At 27.8% G+C, this 22,865-nt stretch overlaps 1 protein-coding gene across 1 annotated transcript in view; it reads left to right on the forward strand.

The window, feature by feature from the left end:
• Nucleotides 1–22,865, forward strand: part of LOC124419245 (cell adhesion molecule 4-like) — a 217,242-nt gene that overhangs the window by 43,894 nt on the left and 150,483 nt on the right. The window contains exon 3 of the mRNA XM_046947868.1: nucleotides 22,181–22,332. Coding sequence (XP_046803824.1) covers nucleotides 22,181–22,332 — 152 coding nt within the window. The remainder of the gene's footprint in view (nucleotides 1–22,180; nucleotides 22,333–22,865) is intronic.

The raw sequence follows: 22,865 nt of genomic DNA on the forward strand, positions 1-22,865 counted from the left end.
ACAATGAAAGTTTTTTGGATAGGTCCATAATTGGTCATAGCTCCCATGCAAGGTCCCCTCCTGAAAATCACTTAAACGCGCATAACTCATAACTAAATTAAGATATCGATATGAAATATGGTACAAGAAATATTACAATGAAATATTACGATTAAACTGAAATGTATTAAACATTGAAGTCCTACTCGAAAGTATGAGCGACCTACTTTTTTTTAGAAATGTAACTAATACCGACTTGTTCCATAATTCGTTATTTTTAAATGGGAACTTATTTCATTTTAAAATTACGGATTTGTGTCATATGAAATAAATCCCCAAAAATGGGGTGTTGTTTCATTTTAATTTAGGTAGTTATTTCATTGGGGAATTATTTCATAATGAAACAAGTCCCCAAATTTGAGGACTTATTTCATTTTTGTTTTGGGGAGTTATTTCGTGGAGAGTTATTTCATGACGCCCCAAATAACACCCCATTAGGATATTAAATGATTCTAAATTTAAAAATTTTATCTAAATTGGATCATTGTGTGTTGAATAAAATCAATTATTTCCCATTAACGAAGGAAAAAAAATTTGTTTTGTATTGATAAATAAATTTCTTAAGTTTATTGATAATCTACCTAAAAATAGAAACAATTTCGACTAGTTTCCATCAAAAATTGCAAATATTGCAAAATTTGACTTTTGATATTTAAAATTTATGGGTTAATGGCGTCCAAATTGCATGAAACTCTTGATTTATATTTAGAAATATTTGGACTAATAAATTCACAAACGGTTCCATTTAAAATACACAACAATATAATAAAAAGGCTAATTTTGCAAAATATTACATAAAAATGGGTTTTTCTCGAAATGGAAATGGAAACTAGTTTACCATAATAGTGAATAGTGGGATAAAAAGTGGGCGGACTAGCGTTAGGCGGCTTGGCACCTCCCGTATAAATTAAATACATAAATTCGTTTATCTTGGAAACTATTACAGTTAGAATCTTAAATTGTTGCACGAATAACTCTAGCATCCATGTAAACATTTTGGGTAATAAATTAGCGGACTACCCATGAGGGGATCGGCACCTCCCATATAAATTAAATAAAAAATTCGTTTATCTTGGAAACACAGAATCTTAAATTTTTGCACGAATCATCCAGGTAAACATTTTGGGTAATAAATTGGAGGGCTACCGATGAGGGGAGCGGCACCTCTTATTAAACACAAAAATTCGTTTATGTTGAGATAATGTAAAAGTTAGAGTACTCAAATTTAGTCAGAACCATTTTAGTGTCAATATGATTATTTTAGGATAAAATGTGGGAGGACCATATAAATTAAATACAAAAATTCGTTTATCTTGGAAACTATTACAGTTAGAATCTTAAAATTTTGCAGGAAAAATTTAACATCTATGTAAACATTTTAAGTAATAAATTGGCGAACTACCCATGAGGGAAGCCATATAACTTTAATACAAAAATTCGTTTTTCTTGAGATAATATAACATTTAAAGTAATAAAATTTTTTCGAAGCTTAAAGTGGCTCTAAAGTGTCAATATGATTATTTAGGATAAAATGTGTGGGGACTAGTGTTAGGGGCGTGGCACCTTCCACATAAATTAAATACAAAAATTCGTTTATATTGGAAACTATTACAGTAAGAATCTTATACAACTTATACAACTAAATTCTTAAAATTTTGCACGAAGAACTTTAATATTTATCTAAACATTTTTAAGAAAAAAGAGCAAATTTTCATCTGAGGGGGCTTGGAGAGCCCATATTAATAAAATAGAAAAATTCGCATATCTGAGAAACTGTTAGAGATAGAATAATTAAATTTCACTTGAAGAATTTTGACATTCATCTGAACATTTAGAGTATAACGAGCTAACTTTTAATGGGGACTATGAACAAAATACAAAATATTGTTAATCTATGAAAATATAGAACTAGATTCATCAATTTTTGCTTATATTGCTTTAATATTCATCTGAACATTTTGAGGATAAAGGGCTAAAATCCTCAAATTTTATATGAATAACATTCATGTGAACATTTAGAAAATAACGGGCGGGATTTCAGTGAAGGGCTTGACACCACATATATGAATTAAATACAAAATTTCGTATATCTTGAAAACTGTTAGATAATTAAAATTTTTCATAGATAGAAATTGGCGAACTTGCAATAATTTGCTTTGTATCTCTCATATGTAACATATTGTTAATCTGGAAAACTATTGTGGTTGGAATTTCCAAAATCGTTAAGTGGGTTTTTTATTTATACTAGAGGGTAAAACAAATATTTTATATCCCAAGGCATTAAAATAAGAATTATTCTTCAAGACTAAGGACATATAGTGGTATATAGGCAAAAGTAATTGTCAAGAGCCTAAGTCCCCTGTCAAAGACCTAACTGGTGAGAATGTATTAGTAGAAGCACAAAAATAAACACAGTTGTTCAAAAGGTACTAAATAAAAAATGTATTTTTTGGACGTTATTCTTTGTGTGTTATTAATGAAATTTTATATGGCAGTGAATGAAAATATTAGTTATTTATTTTTTGAAAATATGTTTTATCTCAAAACATATTATAAACACGTCTTTTTGTTATTTTTTGTTGAATTAAAAAAAAAATATGTAAAATACTTTTTTAATTTTCAATACTAAAATGTACAGCTTTTCATTTTTCAATTTTAATTAAAATAAAATGTCAAAGAATAAAAAATATTTTTTTTTTCGTTTGTAAAATATAACTTATTTTCGGGGTTTTAAATAAATGAAAAGTGTTGAAAAAAATAATAAACATTAAGTTTAAGTGATAAGAAAAACTAATAAGTGGTAATATCCTTGCAATTTTGCGAAGAAAATTTGATGTTTAGTGAGTGCGTTTAGTTCTCAGAAGTTTGTTTTATTCTCTCAGAGCTCGTCTGTGTGAAGAGAATAAAAAATTCTTCTTTGAAAACCCCTTCAGTTTCGCCTATATGTACTACTATATGGCTAAGGTTATATATTAAATTATTTATTTTCATCAAGAGAAATTATAATTAACCTTAAAGAAAAATTTTATAAATTAGTAACTACATAAATATTTTTTTGATTATTATGTATTTAATTTTGATAGTTTTACATGTATACTAGCTTGCTCTGGGTGCTTCGCTACCCTAACTTAAATTAAATACATACCTACATACTTTTATAGAAAATTTAAATTGATTAAACATTTTTTAATGTTTCAGTTTTATACGTTCAATATCACGTGATCAATAAGAAGATTTTATTTTTAGTTTCATTCATTTAGCTAACACATTATAGAAAATTTCGAAAGTACTATTTGAAAAAAGTACTATAAAATACCTTTAATAGATTATCATTTAATCAAAAATTGTATTTTTCTGTGTTTAATATTATATACAATTCAAAAAATATAATTTTAATGAATGAAAAAAGTCCCTACATTTTAAATTTTGTTATACCCTTCACCTTCGTGAGAAGGGTATATATAAGTTTGTTATTCCGTTTGTAATTTTTAAAATATAATTTTCTGACCCTATAAAGTATATATATTCTGGATCCTTATAGATAGCGGAGCCGATTAAGCCATGTCCGTATGTCTGTCTGTTGAAATCAGTTTTTAGAGGACCCCAGATGTCGGAGAGATCCGAATATCCGATCAATAATTCTGTTAGACATGATTTCGAGAGGGTCGCTATTTAAAATCAGCAAAATCGGTCTGTAAATAACGGAGATATGAGCAAAAATCCGAGACAACCTCTAAAAATTTCATCAAAAAATGTCATATTTTTTCATGCTTTGTTAAATAAGCAACAACAACACTGTATATTAGAAAAATATGTCGGTTTTAGTTTTAAGTACGAGAGTGTGTAGAAAGAAGACGACTTATTCCTTCTTGGTGTAATTTATCTCCGATCTTTATTAAATTCAATTCTTAGAATTAGCTTAAAAATAATGTATTGGCTGAAGCATTTTCTTATTTTCTATAAAGATGCCGATTGTGCATTTTTAAACAAAGGCATCTTTGGTGAGTATATTGCGACAAATCGTACGATCAATCCAAATCAACAGTATGCAAACGTTTTGTTTACATTAACAATCTTGGTGGTCTTCGATAATACTTATTAAATTAAAGAATTTGTTGGCTCCTTTAAGGAAGCTAACCATTTGAGAGACTGGTGGTCAGTGTTGAACAAAAACTTAGTCCCAAAAATATAAGGACGAAAATATTTAGCCGCCCATACTATAGCCAAGTGTTCTTTCTCTATTGTACTATAGTTTTTCTCATTATTATTCAATGTTCTACTAGCGTAACAAATGGGTCTATCACCCTGGCTAAGAACATCACCCAATGCGACATTACTAGCGTCAGTAGTAAGGACGAATTTCTTGTTGAAGTCCGGATTCTTTTTAATTTTTCGAATGATTCAATGTAAGAAGGATCATCAATATTTATCTTGACATCCCTTTTTAAATATTTTATTATTGGTCCGGCTACAGAAGAATAATTCTTTATGAATTTTCTATAGTATCCCGTAAGACCCAAAAATTATTTTATTTGTTTCACAGTATGGAATAGGTACTTTATTAATCACCTCAATCTTGGATGGACAATGTTTTAGACCATTTGGTGTAACTATATGACCCAAAAACTGAGTTTGTCTAGCCAGAAAACTACATTTATTAATTTGAACTTTTAAATTATGTTCATTTAAAACAGAAAATATCTTTGTCAGGCTATTCAAATGTTCCTCCAATGAAGATGAGAAAACCAATATATCATCCATATGGATTACGTAAACTTTTTTAATAATCACTTAAAACGAAATTCATCATACGCTGAAAGGTGGTTGGTGCATTTTTTAAACCGAATGGCATTCTGATAAACTCATAATGTCCCATTGGTGTTAGGAAAGTACGCGAAAAGACCTCTTATTACGTACTTATGATTTTTAAAATTTAAAACTTCAAAAAATGGAGCTTTTTCACATCTTTTGCTCTAAAAACTAAGTTAACGAAGTGATCTGGGAAAACTAAAAATATATTCATACTCTGTATATGAATGGTATATGAGAACCCTGCATTTTTTTTGGTGTATCACTGCGAAACTATTTTCACAAAACCAAAATTAGCATTTTCTCAGTATTTGTTTAAGTCCAGCTTTTTTTTTCTTTTGTCCAGCTTTTTAATGCCTAATGTCCAGCTTTTTGCGAATCGGAATCTGGCAACCCTACTTGTACGTGTGTTGTAAATACCCTCCACCAGCTACTTCTATGTTATTACTTTTCTAACACAATTTTATATTTTATAGTGAGCAATATTTTTGCTAAATGTATGGATATAAATATTTGGTTATGAGTTTTGTGCGTTTTTTCTGATTTTCGGAAGGGAACCTTGTATGTGTGTTTTTCTAAAAGGGACCTTATATGGGAGCTATGATCAATTGTGGACGACCTGAAACTTATGATTTTTAAAATTTAAAACTTCAAAAAATGGAGCTTTTTCACATCTTTTGCTCTAAAAAGTAAGTTAACGAAGTGATCTGGGAAAACTAAAAATATATTCATACTCTGTATATGAATGGTATATGAGAACCCTGCATTTTTTTGGTGTATCACTGCGAAACTATTTTCACAAAACCAAAATTAGCATTTTCTCAGTATTTGTTTAAGTCCAGCTTTTTTTGTTTTGTCCAGCTTTTTAATGCCCAATGTCCAGCTTTTTGCGAATCGGAATCTGGCAACCCTACTTGTACGTGTGTTGTAAATACCCTCCACCAGCTACTTCTATGTTATTACTTTTCTAACACAATTTTATATTTTATAGTGAGCAATATTTTTGCTAAATGTATGGATATAAATATTTGGTTATGAGTTTTGTGCGTTTTTTCTGATTTTCGGAAGGGAACCTTGTATGTGTGTTTTTCTAAAAGGGACCTTATTTGGGAGCTATGATCAATTGTGGACGACCGGAAAAACATTTCACAATATTATTTCTCTGTATATGAGCAACACTTGTGCCAAACTTTATATGGATATCTTAAATTAGTAATGAGTTATGCGCGTTTAAGTGATTTTCGGTAGGGAATCTTGTATTGGAGCTATGACCAAATATGGACCGATCCAAAGAAACTTTCATGGTTATATTTCTTTATATAAAAGCAATACTTGTACCATATCGATATCTTAATTTAGTAATGAGCTATGCGCGGTAAAAAGATTTTCGGTAGGGGACCTTGTATGGGAGCTATGACCAAATATGAACCGATCGAAAAAAATCTTTCTTTGTAATATTTCTGTATATAAGAACAATACTTGTACCTATCTTATTTGGTAATGAGTTATGTGCATTTAAATCATTTTCGGGAGGGGACCTCCCGAAAGCTTCTTTGGACCGAGCCAAAGAAGCTTTCAGGGTTATATTTGTGTATATAAGGGCAATACTTTTATGAAATTTTATATCGATATCTTAATTTAGTTATGAGTTATGCGTGTTTAAGTGATTTTCGGGAGGGGACCTTGTATGGGAGCTATGACCAATTATGGATGAATATTGATACCCACGGAATGACAAAGTTATATATACCGTCTTTCACCACTGATGGTGGTGGAGGGTATAAAAAGTTTAATTTATTTATGAAACTTAAAATAATTATTATACCTAGTGTTGTCACTTCATGTGTAATTACACATATTGTGTGTAATTTTTATTTTCATGTGTAGCCCATGTGTAACTGATCTCATGTGTAAATTATGTGTAATTTAAAATCTCATTGTATTTACATAAGTATAACTTATTTTATATTTGTCCTTTTCAAATTTGTCCTTTCAAACACTGGTTTTGGTTGTCATTTATTTTCGATTTACAACACGTACATATCTGTCCTTTTCTTGCATATATGCAACAGTTTGCACACTTGTTTGAATAATAAGTCGGTGTTTTTTATTAAAACAAAACGATCCACACACATACAAAGAAATTTATTTTCCCTTTGAAACACTTCAGCAAAAAGTGTCCGTCCTTTTCTAAGACATATATGCGATTTTTTGAAATTTGTTGAAAGCCGGTTGTTAAAAAAAAGTGATTCACATACATGCAATGGTACATATACATATTTTTATCAGAGTTTAAATATTAGTAAATGCTTTTATATTATTATTTTTGACTTTGCAATAAATATGCATTTACCTCATATTTAAAAATTTGCATATTTAAAAAATGGTTCTGTTCAAAATATTTCTAGTATTTTTGCTAAAAATATTTACCTATACAAACTATTGCATATTATAGCTTACAGACAAATATAAAATGTTTTTCCTTACAATATATTACGCAGCAACTCGCTAACATATTTATAATACCCACATATATGGCATATGGCTTGCCTATAATATTAAAATATTTTCCTACACAAATTATTTGAAGTCAACAATATTGAAGCCATGCAAACAGTAATATACGAACATGAAATGTACGCAAGCAGAGCATATATGTGCCAATGAAAACACGAAACAAAACGATAGTCGCGACTATCAGGTTACAATATTTTGACTATCAAACTTAAATATTATTTACTATAGGAAATGACTTATGGTCTAAAATTTAACATTTCATGTTGAACTTGAAAAATTATAAAATGTGAAAAATGTATGCAAGATATAACCAAATTTTATTTAGAAAATAATATAAAACGTTTATATCTATGTATGTTTTATGTATATTATGGGAAAAATGTATGCATGAAATAACCAAATTTTAATTAGAAAATTTTGAATTGAATTATTGAATGTATGTATTTATTAAATTTATGTGTATTTTTTATGTGGAGTATTAAAATGTATGTATTTGTATTGATTGTAATATAATTAGAAAAAATTATATAAATACTTAGAGGATCATATGAATGTAAAAATATATTCAGATATGTATGTAAAAAATTGTTTATACAGGCTATATTTAAACATATTGTTTGTAACAGGATGATATGAGATAAATTCAATATAAAGCAAGAAACACTAACAATAAGTTTGTAAACAGGTAGTGTATATGAAATGATCAATAATGAAGGAAATTATAGGTATTTTAGAAATTTGTAACAGGATGGCAAAAAATTAAGAGGGGACATAAAAAGTTGTTTTTGTAATTTTACATTGTGAAAGGTAAAAACAACAAAACGTTAACTGGTGCCGCAACGGCTCTAAAGTTTGAAGATGCATTTAGAAGGGGAAAATATGCATTTTTTTCAGTTTTCACAAAAGTTTTGTCATTAAATAATTTGTTTTGTATTTTATTGTCAAAGAATCGTAATGTACACAGAATTGGCGTTACAAAAAGACAAAAAACACAAAAATTGGTTGAAAAATGTAAAAGTTATTAAAAATATTATCGTGTCTCAGAGCACTTGAATTCGAAATGTGATAAAAATATAAACATATTTTTGAAAATATTTGAATAAAACAAATGTGTTACTTAAAGTACATCTGTAGTTACTTGAATATGAGTTTTTGTCCTTATAGAATAACGTAAACATGTTCGCAGCTATGGTCGAAAAATTTTGATATTATTAACGGTCGTTTCAAAATTCAAATTTTAGTTTTTTTGATACTTTGTTAAACAAATTTCAATATTTTTGGGAGAACTCATAGGGATTTATGGACAACAGATTAGGGAATAAAACAGTAAATTAGGTCAATACCTCTTATAGTTTGCCTGTATCTGCAATTTAAATTCAGCGGATTTCGAGAAAAACTTATTTTTGTGTAATATTTTGCAAAATTAGCCTTTTTATTATATTGTTGTGTATTTTAAATGAAACCTTTTGTGAATTTATTAGTCCATATATTTCTGAATAAAAATCAAGAGTTTCGTGCAATTTGGGAGGAAATTATACTAAATATATGGAAAATTATCAAAATTAATCAAAATTAATCCTTAAAAATAATCAACTAATTTTTTGATTAAGTTTGATTTTTTTATTATTTTCATTAATTCCAATTAATCCCTGATTTTTTTTTAGATTATTTTTAATCGTAATCAACAATTAATTAAAAAAATTGAAAATAATCGTTAATTAATCATTAATTTTACCTATTTAATAAAAATAATCTAATTAATAATGATTACGATTATTAATCATTATTTTACAGCTATGATTTTAAGTAAGTTTTATTAGAATATTTTCAAGTTCTATGAGACACGATAATGGCCTGGGGAATTTTTAATAACTTTTACATTTTTCAAGCAATTTTTGTGTTTTTTATATTTTTGTAATGCTAATTCTGTGTACATTACGATTCTTTGACAATAAAATGCAAAACAAATTGTTTAATGACAAAACTTTTCCTGTAGTATAATTTTTTTTCCTTCATACAAGCTTGGAACTCTCAATTATCTTACAATAATGAATGAACAGGCGCGAAGAAAAAAATATATATATGTAGGTGTTAATAAATTTGCATATGCCATTGCCAACCTTTTGAATTTGCATGAGAGAGACTAAATAATAATGATATTTCTTTCCTCTTCTCTCCACCACATGAGAGTGATGAGAAGGCCTCTCAAATTTATACATTTTACATTTTTTACTTCTCACAATTCATATACGGGAATATGTACCTAAATAAAAAAAATAAATGTTTACATTTAAGAATGCTTAAAACGAAAACAATTCTTAGCTATTCATTTGCAAAAATGAGCATACAACAAAAAGTTTTAAAAGTACACTCGTGTCAATTTATCATAAATGTTTAAATTTATGTGTTCATAAAAGAATTTTTCTGAACCCTGGTATTTGTATTGATTGTAATATAATTAGAAAAAATTATATAAATACTTAGAGGATCATATGAATGTAAAAATACATGTATGTAAAAAATTGTTTTTACAGGCTATATTTAAGCATATTGTTTGTAACAGGATGATAAATTCAATATAAAGCAAGAAACACTAACAATAAGTTTGTAAACAGGTAGTGTCTATGAAATGATCAATAATGAAGGAAATTATAAGTATTTTAGAAATTTGTAACAGGATGGCAAAAAATTAAGAGGGGACATAAAAAGTTGTTTTTGTAATTTTACATTGTGAAAGGTTAAAACAACAAAAATGTATGAATGTATTACATACATATACATGTATGTTTTTCATATGCATGTACATTAGAGTGCTCCAAAAAAAAAACTAAGTTTCGAATTTTAACCGCCCCCCCCTAAAATTGTTCTACGGGTATAAAAATAAGTCATGCAAAAATTTAGGTCAATAGGACTACGTTAACTGGTGCCGCAACGGCTCTAAAGTTTGAAGATGCATTTAGAAGGGGAAAATATGCATTTTTTTCAGTTTTCACAAAAGTTTTGTCATTAAATAATTTGTTTTGTATTTTATTGTCAAAGAATCGTAATGTACACAGAATTAGCGTTACAAAAAGACAAAAAAAAAACACAAAAATTGGTTGAAAAATGTAAAAGTTATTAAAATTCTCCAGGCCATTATCGTGTCTCAGAGCACTTGAATTCGAAATGTGATAAAAATATAAACATATTTTTGAAAATATTTGAATAAAACAATTGTGTTACTTAAAGTACATCTGTAGTTACTTGAATATGAGTTTTTGTCCTTATAGAATAACGTAAACATGTTCGCAGCTATGGTCGAAAAATTTTGATATTATTAACGGTCGTTTCAAAATTCAAATTTTAGTTTTTTTGATACTTTGTTAAACAAATTTCAATATTTTTGGGAGAACTCATAGGGATTTATGGACAACAGATTAGGGAATAAAACAGTAAATTAGGTCAATACCTCTTATAGTTTGCCTGTACCTGCAATTTAAATTCAGCGGATTTCGAGAAAAACTCATTTTTGTGTAATATTTTGCAAAATTAGCCTTTTTATTATATTGTTGTGTATTTTAAATGAAACCTTTTGTGAATTTATTAGTCCACATATTTCTGAATAAAAATCAAGAGTTTCGTGCAATTTGGGAGGAAATTATACTAAATATATGGAAAATTATCAAAATTAATCAAAATTAATCCTTAAAAATAATAAACTAATTTTTTTATTAAGTTTGATTTTTTTATTATTTTCATTAATTCCAATTAATCCCTGATTTTTTTTTAGATTATTTTTAATCGTAATCAATAATTAATTAAAAAAATTGAAAATAATCGTTAACTAATCATTAATTTTACCTATTTAATAAAAATAATCTAATTAATAATGATTACGATTATTAATCATTATTTTACAGCTATGATTTTAAGTAATACAATTGTTTTATTGGAATATTTTCAAAAATATGTTTATTTTCATATCACATTTCAAATTCAAGTTCTCTGAGACACGATAATGGCCTGGGGAATTTTTAATAACTTTTACATTTTTCAAGCAATTTTTGTGATTTTATATATTTGTAACGCTAATTCTGTGTACATTACGATTCTTTGACAATAAAATGCAAAACAAATTGTTTAATGACAAAACTTTTCCTGTAGGATATTTTTTTCCTTCATACAAGCTTGGAGCACTCTAATGTACATATACATATGTCACATTTCTTTAAATTATTATTACATACTCTCAATTATCTTACAATAATGATTGAACTGGCGCGAAGAAAAAAATATATATGTAGGTGTTAATAAATTTGCATATGCCATTGCCAACCTTTTGAATTTGCATGAGAGAGACTAAATAATAATGATATTTCTTTCCTCTTCTCTCCACCACAAATTCAAGTAAAGCAAAAAAAAAAAAGGATCTTGCGTAATCCACCGTTATGGAATGTGCGTGAAAAGTAGGACAGAAAAGTGCTGTTACAGGTCATTTTTATGACAAATGTGTTTTTTGTTATTGTTTCACACATACTTACATACATACATACATACATACATACATACATACATACATACATACATACATACAGACATACATACATACATACATACATACATACATACATACATACATACATATGTATATTTATAATTGGTGTATATGTGTATGTATGCATATTTTATTATTACATACTCACAATGATCTTAAACAATAATGAATAAACAGGCGCGAAGAAAAATATACATAGAAAAATATGCATACATACATGTATAAGTATGTGTGAAACAATAAGTATGTGTGAAACAATAACAAAAAACACATTTGTCATAAAAATGACCTGTAACAGCACATTTCTTTCCTACTTTTCACGCACATTCCATAACGGTGGATTACGCTAGGTCATTTTATGCTTTATCTTTGAATTGGTGGAGGGAAGAAGATATGTACATGTGATGCAAAAAAACATTCGTCATAAAAATGGCCTGTAGTAGAACTTCTCTTTCCTACTCTATCATTTTACGCACATTCCTTAACGATGGTTTACGCAAGATCCTTTTTTTGCTTTACTTGTGGTGGAGAGAAGAGGAAAGAAATATTATTATTTAGTCTCTCTCATGCAAATTCAAAAGGTTGGCAATAGCATATGCAAATTTATTAACACCTACATATATATTTTTTCTTCGCGCCTGTTCATTCATTATTGTAAGATAATTGAGAGTATGTAATAATAATTTATAGAAATGTGACATATGTATATGCATATGAAAAACATACATGTATACATATACACTCATACATTTTTGTTGTTTTAACCTTTCACAATGTAAAATTACAAAAACAACTTTTTATGTTTTTATGTCCCCTCTTAATTTTTTGCCATCCTGTTAAAATTTCTAAAATACCTATAATTTCCTTCATTATTGATAATTTCATAGACACTACTAATGCATTACTACCTGTTTACAAACTTTTTGTTATTGTTTCTTGCTTTATATTGAATTTATCTCATATCATCCTGTTACAAACAATATGTTTAAATATATCCTGTAAAAACAATTTTTTACATACATGTTTGAATATATTTTTACATTCATATGATCCTCTAAGTATTTATATATTTTTTTCTAATTATATTATATTCAAAACAATTACATACATTTTAATACTCCACATAAAAATTACACATAAATTTAATAAATACATACATTCAATAATTCAACTCAAAAATTTTCTAATTAAAATTTGGTTATTTCATGCATACATTTTTTCCATAATATACATAAAACATACATAGATATAAACGTTTTATATTATTTTCTAAAAAAAAATTTGGTTATATCTTGCATACATTTTTCACATTTTATAATTTTTCAAGTTCAACATGAAATGGTAAATTTTAGACCATAAGTCATTTCCTATAGTAAATAATATTTAAGTTTGATAGTAAAAATATTGTAACCTGATAGTCGCGACTATCGTTTTGTTTTGTGTTTTCGTCGGCACATATATGCTCTGCTTGCGTACATTTCATGTTCGTATATTACTGCTTGCATGGCCTCAATATTGTTGACTTCGAATAATTTGTGTAGGAAAATATTTTAATATTATATGCAAGCCATATGCCATATATGTGGGTATTATAAATATGTTAGTGAGTTGCTGCGTAATATATTGTAAGCGAAAAAATTTTATATTTGTCTGTAAACTATAATATGCAATAGTTTGTATGGGTAAATATTTTTAGCAAAAATACTAGAAATATTTCGAATGGGAGCAATTAAATATATTATATTCATAAAATATATTTACATTTTAATATTACATACGTATGCATAGGAGAAAATATACATTTTGGTTACTAATATATTAGTAACGAAACAAGAAATAAGAAAATTTCTAAATAATCAAATTAAACTCAAACTAATTTCTAGTGGTAATTTTGTTTCAAGTGTGTAAAAGTAACGTTGTTTTTTTAGATCTAGTTAAATAATAATTTATTTTAGGGATGACAAGAAGAAATGACTTCAGATTCCAATCTGAATGGCTAAATAAATCTGAAATGATTGTCATATGCTTTAGGTATTCTAGTTTCTTTTAATGTCCATTTTCAATCAGAAATAAGCGTATGGCAAATCAGCGAATCAGATGAAAACCTATTTTCAAATATAAATGATATTTATATTGGAGTTGCTGCATATGAATCATTAACTCAAGCAATTATCAAAAAGAATTGGAAATAGTGATCTCAGTTATAACTATATATGTATATATAGAGATATTTTAATTATCTAATTTTATATTTTGTTTATAAATGAATTAATTATAATTATTTAAATATTCGTATAGAAAAATATGTATATGATTTATTTTTGTTTCATTGTTTTTTTAAGTTTAAATAAAAGTTAAAAAAGGGCATGTGTAATTTTTTTAAATGTGTAATTTAGGAGTCGATCAAGTGCAGTTTCTTAATTTTTTGGGTGGCAACGCTGATTATACCTCACAAAAATTATCTTTCTTTATTCGGCTGTTGTTGTTCTCTGATGCTGTTTGTAGCAGTTATTATTACTGTTGGATTCGTTGTTACAGTTGCTTTTGTTGTTACTGTTGGATTTTGTTGTTACTGTTTGATTTGATGTTACTGTTGATTTTGTTGTTACTGTTGGATTTGTTGTTGCTGTTGGATGACTGGTCTTTTTGCTAACCAGCTTATTTCTTCCTTCAAGTGCTTCGGCCGCACTTTATTATTTTCCAAGGTGATGGAAAATGTGTGTTTTTTATTTATCAATTTCAATTTTATCTATATTTGTAGACAAACATTATTTTACTCTGCCAAAAAATGTTTTTATCTTAAAACTTTCACGTTTTAATAATTTATTTAAAATTTTCGCTTTTAAATGTTTTTTATATTATTTTCCTTTAATAAAACTCTTTTACGTTTTTATTATTGTTCAAAAAAAAGAAATGTTTCTATTTATTTATTAATATTAAAACATTCACGTTTCTATATTTTTATTTAACTAAAACTATTAAATAATTTGTTTAAAACTTGGACCCTTTTTTTTTATTATATAAAAATTTATTTTTAAAAATTATACTTTTTAAAAAACTTATTAGTTTCTTTTAAAGGATACTATTTTTCACTTAGTATCCTATCGACTGCACCAGTTTTAGTTTTAAGTACGAGAGCGTATAGAAACAAAACGAAGTCCCCTGTCAAAGACCTAACTGGTGTGAATGTATTAGTAGAAGCACAAAAATAAACACAGTTGTTCAAAAGGTACTAAATAAAAAAATGGACGTTATTCTTTGTGTGTTATTAATGAAATTTTATATGGCAGTGAATGAAAATATATTATAAACACGTCTTTTTGTTATTTTTTTGTTGAATTAAAAAAGTATGTAAAATACTTTTTTAATTTTCAATACTAAAATGTACAGCTTTCCATTTTTCAATTTTAATTAAAATAAAATGTCAAAGAATAAAAAATATATTTTTTTTCGTTTGTAAAATATAACTTAATTTCGGGGTTTTAAATAAATGAAAAGTGTTGAAAAAAATAATAAACATTAAGTTTAAGTGATAAGAAAAACTAATAAGTGGTAATATCCTCGCAATTTTGCGAAGAAAATTTGATGTTTAGTGAGTGCGTTTAGTTCTCAGAAGTTTGTTTTATTCTCTCAGAGCTCGTCTGTGTGAAGAGAATAAAAATTCTTCTTTGAAAACCCCTTCAGTTTCGCCTATATGTACTACTATATGTCTATACCTTTTATACTTACTATTTTTGACATTTAGAAAGATTTCATTTTTGCTAACATTTCTTGAAATTGTGTTTAATTGAAAAATTAGGAGATGAAATGGGTTAGTTATTAAAATTTTGTTTTTAATAAAAAATTATATTTAAATATAACATTACCTTTTATTTTTAATAAACTTTTCATTCATGTTTTTCAATTTTTAAAAATTTTGTTGACATTTCAATTTTTTTGTTTCTTTTATTTTTCTCTTTTTTCTTGTGCAGCGTCGTATTTTTTAGTATTATTTAGGAAAAACAGAGTTGAATTACTAAAAACAACTAGATTTTGAGTAGATTTTAATGAAATCTAGTGACGAAGTAGATTTTGTTTTGTATGGGAAATCTAGTTAAAATCAACTAGATTTGGTTCGAAATCTCATAAGTACTATATTTTGTGTATGTGTAAATGGGGTATTAAAAATAATGTATTGGCAGAACCAATACATTATTCTTATTTTCTATAAAGATGCCGATTGTGCATTTTTAAACAAAGGCAACTTTGGTGAGTATATTGTGGCAAATCTTATTTTCTATAAAGTTGCCGATTGTGCATTTTTAAACAAAGGTATCTTTGATGAGTATATTGCGACAATTCGTACGATCAATCCAAATCAACAGTATGCAAACGTTTTGTTTACATTAACCATCTTGGTGGTCTTTGATAATACGTATTAAATGAAAGAATTTGTTTACAAATTCATCAATACAATATTTGGTTACAAACTAAAATTAAAGCAAAATAAAACAGTAGGGCAGCACTTAATGCTTCCCACTATGTTTTGTCAATTCATACCGGAATTGATATGGGAAAACTGGATATTGGATTGTCCGGAGGACTCGCACATATAACTTGTACACGTGTGTGTAGATGTATTTGGTTTTTCAGCTGTGTATTTCGTTTTGTATGTTTGGATGCTGTTGGCGTCATTGAGTTGTGTATTTTGTTTTGTTTTTCTGAATTCTGTTCGTATATTTAGATGTAGGTTGGTTTTATTGCGTTGTTTATTTTGTTTTTTTGTGTTTTTCGTTATGTATGTTTAGATGTCTGTTGGTTTAGATGCCTTGTGTATTTTGTTTCTTATTTCGTTTAGCGTTGTTGTTGTTCATTATACCCTCCACCACTTTAGTGGGGGAGTATATTGGGTTTGTGCTGATGTTTGTAAGATACAAAAATATTCGTCCTATACCCACCTTAAAGTATACCAATCGGCTTAGAATAATTTTCTGAGTCGATTAAGCTATGTCCGTCCATCCGTCCGTCCGTCTGGCTTGCCGTCCATGTAAGCCTTGTGCGCACACACGCTTCTTTTGGCCCAAAGAACCCATACAACCGTACCCCCCAAATAGGGCCTTTTGGCTTATAATTAATTTAAATGATCTATTATGTTAACAAAAGTCGACAAAACTTAGTTTTATAGAACATTAAATGACACTACCGATTTTTGTAATGATCGGGCTTCATTTGACCCTATCCCCCATACAAACCCCCTTCAGAAAATGACTCAAAAGGTCAAAATTCACTTATAAACACTAATAACACTTTTAAATTCTACATTTTTAAGTATAGGGCCATATTTTGCCCTACTCCCCTTTAAGCCCTCTTAACAAATCTCTTTTTTGCCAAAAAAAGTAAAAATATTCCGAAATAAAGTTAAAAAAACAAACCAAATGCTTTATTTTTTTAAAAAAAATCCCCATTTTTAACATACTTACTGACTGGTGTAGGGTATCATATGGTCGGCTACGTCCGACTATACATTCATACTTGTTTTGTTTTGCTTTTGGTATAATATTAATGTAGTCGGGAAAAAATAGGAAAACCGTACGAAAAACGAAAAAGTACAATAGTCTCTCTCAATAAATTCTCATTTAATAAGGGCCGTGTGTTCCAGTTAACCATTATAAAGAATCTAAAAGGTAGCATTTGAAGAATAGAAAAGTACCAAATAGTTCTCACATACAGAATATTATTCAGTCAAGGCCGTGTATGTTAAACATATTTCAAAATAATATACTAATATCTTATTTTGTGTGAGTATTAAACTACTTTTTCTTTTGAATGTATTTTTCGCAAAAACTATGCAAGATATTTCCATCAAAATAATCATACATTCGTTTCTACACAAGAGCGTAATCTCATATACCTCCCATACAAAAGTACATAGTCCCGGAAAATGGGTTTTTTGTTAATAATTTCCGTGGCAATGTCGATATCTTCACAAAATTTTATAAATTAAAATCTTATGTCAATAGAATTCATTTAAAAGAGAACTTTTTAGGATGGGTCCATAATTGGACATAGCTCCCATACAAGGTTCTCTCCCGAAAATAACTTAAAAGCACACAATTCATTACTAAATTAAAATATCGATGTAAAATTTGGTACAAGTATTGCTCAAATACATACAAATATTACAATGAAAGGTTTTTTTGATGGGTCCATAATTGGTCATAGCTCCCATACATATTGGGTGAATAACGTACTTGTTTTTGTTCGACGATGACCAAAAAATAACTGGTTACAAATTTCATTACCCGACTTTTCTGGATTGAAACTAGTTTTACAGTCATTTTTAATTTTTGCTAGTGTATTTTCTTACTCAAAGTCCCATTACATTCATTCTCTCTAGAATGGTTTCCACACAAATGTAAATATCAACATTTCTTGAAAAAATCCTAAATCGACAACCGTTAGAAATAATAACTAATTCCTTATTGGACATACGCTATAGACAATTGACTAAAAATTCTATTCAAAACAATTAATTTATGTTATTGATAACGACAACTTATTACCAAGTAATGTATGAAATAACTACATTACCTTCAATACTCATTACCAAAATTTGAAAATATTTTATTGGGTTGTTACTTAACTACGATATAAATACAAAATTTGACTGAAATATAGATTTTATGTACAGAAATTTAGCTTAAAGAATCTTTTATGATCGGTCTATAATTGGTCATATCTCCCATACTAGGTCCAGCCCCTAAAAACGCTTTAACCGTATTTAACTAGTTGCATTATCAATTTGTGTAAAACAAAATTATATATGTACTTATATGTATTATGAAAATCTTTTAATCTTTCACATACATGCAAATTACTTAATATCGTAAACCATCAGTGGTGATAGAGGATATATATCAGTTTGTCATTCCGTTTGTAACACTAAGATACATCCATCTAAGACCCAACAAAATATATATATTCTTGATTCTTATGAAATTCTGAGTCGATCTAGATATGTCCGTTTATCCCTCTGACTGTCTATATAAAACAAAAAAGCAATGGAACAAAGGAAAAATTTGTTCCATCGGTCCACATACAAAATTTGGCACAAATATAATTTTTATCTACATAAATGTTACCGTGAAATTGTTCGGTCCACAATTGGTCATAGCTCCTATAAACGCTCAGAACTCGCTACGTAATTAAGAAATTTATACAAATATTACTTTTATATACATAAATGTTACCGCAACATTGTTGGGTTTTAGATGGATATTTTTTCCGATCGGTCCACAATTGGTCATACCTCCCACACAAGGTTCACTCCCGAAAATCACTTAAACGCTCATAACTCGCTACCTAATAAAATTATTTATACAAGATTTGGCACAAATATGATTTTTATCTACATAAATGCTAACCTAATTTTTTTCCGATCAGTCCACAATTGGTCATAGCTCCTATACAAGGTTCCCTCCCGAAAATCACTTAAACGCTTATAACTCGCTACCAAATTAATTTACTACTAATAATACTTTTATATACATAAATGTTTTTTCCGATCGGTCTACAATTGGTCATAGTTGCAGTGTTGCCAATTTAGCACTTTTAGTACTAGATTTAGCACTCATTTAGCACCCAAAAATGTAATCTAGCACCTTTTCTTGGACATTTCCATCGTGACGAACGTGACGGTCGTACGTTTTAAAGAGATGAAAAATATATGTAAAAATCTGCGAGATTCCCCAGGCTATTTGGTTAAAACCTTTTTTATTGTAATTTGGAATATTTATTGATTATTTTTCAGCTATTAGTACTAAAAAATTGTTTTCAGTTTTTTTGTACTAGCCGTTATGTGTGACGTGATGTGACAAAAATTTCCAATGATGAAATTTGCAATATTATTGAAAACTAATTAGTCCATAGATTTATTTTGGACGGACATTGTTGAAAGTTTTTGGAATCGGAGAAATATTTCGACTATTTAATAACATTTTAATTGAAAATAGCTCCCGTATAAGAATAATATAAGAATTAACATAAAACAGTTAAAAATGCTTATATCACCATAAAATTCAACACAAATAATTTTGGCATACACAAAAATTATTCATCCTAATTTTTTTTAAAATTGGTCCATGATTAAGCATAACTTCCATACAAAGCCCACATTTGATATACCCATAAACTTGGATATATGTATAACCATCCTGATAATACAAACACACAAAAAACTTCCAAATGTACAACTACTGACCCTTCTGATGATAATACAATAATCGGTCATAACGCCCATATAAAGCCGATATCCGAAAATCACTTTTTTCCATACATTTCTTATAAATATCATTTGTTGAATTTCTGTGCTTTTTCTTCCACTTATCAACTAAAAAAATCATTACTATCACCTGACTGAATAAATTGCATGAATATCACATCTTTTTAAATAACAATATTTCACAATTCGAAGGTTGCACTTGAGAAAATTTATGTAATGTGACGTGACAGACTTTGAAATTTTATAAAAAATAACCCCGCTTAGAATTATTTTTTTTTTTAGATTGAGTTCTATATACTAAACTTGATTTAGATTCAAAGTTTTGAATACTTCTGAGTGCCAACTAAAAAGTTATCGAGATAAATCCTGTTTCAACGTGACGAATTTTACATTTAAAAGTCCATGAAAGAAAACTGAAAATTTGCCTTTTAAGGATCTTTATTTTTTTATATTTGTATATTTTGAGATAACTATTATTTCAACAAATGTTTTCCGATAAAAGTCCATTTAAATATTAGCCTTTGAAATAATAAAAACTATTAAAAGCTAATGCTACTAAAGGTGCAAAAATATGCCTGAAATATTATTGTAACTTTTAATTCCGATTTCTCATCATAGTGATTAAGAAAAGCTTTGGGGTCTTTAATATAATAAAATTTTAATCTTTTTCTATAATAATAGAAGTTTAAATTTTATTTTTGATGACTTTTTGTTTTTGAGCCACGGTGGATTTTCGGTGGAAATGCCCATATATTTTTTATAGTAATTCAAAAATTCTAAACATTTTTTTCAGAGCAATTTAAATTAAAAATCTACTACTAACAATAGTTGTTTCAATATAGATGCTAAAGAGAAATTCGCGCCACAGGACCAGAATATATGGGTTAGGCCACAATCGGGCATGTTGTAATAATATGTCTGTTCATTAACAAAAAATTTTTACAAGTTATCACAAATTGGTTTTATATTTCAATGCAAATTTCACATATTTTTGTTAAATTAGTATATATGTATGTATACATATTCTGTACTTTTTGATTCGGAATATCATTATAATTTTAAACTCAATTTCAAAAATATTCACAAATAAAAATTTCAATTGATCAGTTCTGGAATTACTTCTTAAATCAATGATTTTTTAATTCAAATTGTTGAGATTAAAATCAATTTTGGCAAACAGTCAATTATATATCAAAAATATTTTTGATAAATTTGATATATTTATCACTGGTTTTAATTAAAAATTTTGACATTTTTAAATTCTGTATTTAAATCATACCAAAATAAGCGGATTTGGTAGGTTTGCGCGCTAAGCTAAAACCTTTATTTATGCAGTTGAAAAAAATACAAAAAATGTAGCAATTTTAGAAAAATTCTAAAAGATCGATTTCGAAAATCCACTTTTTCGGATTGTTAAAGTAATAAAAATCTATATATAATTTTTTGTACCTCGGTAGGGTATATGGAAGTGTGCTAGTCAGCCACATTTTTTCATGCTTTGTTAAAAAAGCAACAACAACACTGTGAATTGGATAAAGATGTACATGTGCGTGTGTAGATGTATTTGTTTTTTTCAGTAGTGTATTTTTTTATGTTTGGATGCTGTTGGCGTCATTGAGTTGTGTATTTTCTTTTTGTTTTTGTAAATTATGTTCGTATATTTTGATGTAGGTTGGTTTTATTGCGTTATTTTGTTTTTGTTTTTCTGTGTTTTTCGTTATGTGTGTATAGATGTCTGCTGTTTTAGATGCCTTGTGAATTTTGTTTTTTATTTCGTTTAGCGTTGTTGTTCATTTTGTTTTTCTTTTGGTTTAGTAATAATGTAGCCGGGAAAAATTTAAAATTTATAAAGCTAATATGTTTAAAATACACTATGTATAAAAATAAATTAATTTTTAAATAAACAAATAAAAATCAGCTGCCTTCACCTTTCTTAGTGCATCATAGACCACCCACAACTTTCACAATTTTTAAAAGTACGAAAAAAATTATATTATTAATTATATTTATTTTAATTTCAGTTTCACCATTAGATATCAGATTACTAGGAGCACACCAACCCCTTTCTGCTGGACGTCGTTATGATCTTCTGTGCCAGAGCTCGGGTTCTCGTCCGCCAGCAGTTATAACATGGTGGTTAGATGGTGTGAGATTGGAAAAAACAACTGAAACGGTGAGTATACATTATTTTGTGAATATCATTATCTATATATAAAAGAATCGCGTTACTGACTGATTTATTTAGTGTGTTGTTTGTGAATAATAACGAAGTATTCGGCTTATTTGATGGTTTCGTACTTCGGTCTACCGGTTACGTCTCTAGGAGTTTTTGCCGACTCATGGTGTAAATTAAAATTCGTAATTTCTACTCGAAAGTGTGTTTACCTAGTTAGTCTAGTTTATTTCTAGTTTATTAGTCTAGTTTATTTTACATCACAAAATTTGTTTGAGCAATTCATTAGGTAAATAAATTGAAGGGCTTATTGCAGTAACTCGATAAGCCACCCACCACCACAATTTGTTTTTATGTGCCTTTTGAATTGCTAGGAACCATATCTATTGTCCCTAAAAGATTTTTAGCATAATATGGTAAATTAGCGATATAAGGGTCATGCCTCTTTTTCATTTTAAACTATTTGTAAGAATTTTTATCTCATTAACTCTATAATGATGAAGATAAAAGTGGAATTGATATTTTTTTATGTT

Source organism: Lucilia cuprina, chromosome 4 (genome assembly GCF_022045245.1).
Source record: "Lucilia cuprina isolate Lc7/37 chromosome 4, ASM2204524v1, whole genome shotgun sequence".
Classification (NCBI taxonomy): domain Eukaryota; kingdom Metazoa; phylum Arthropoda; class Insecta; order Diptera; family Calliphoridae; genus Lucilia; species Lucilia cuprina.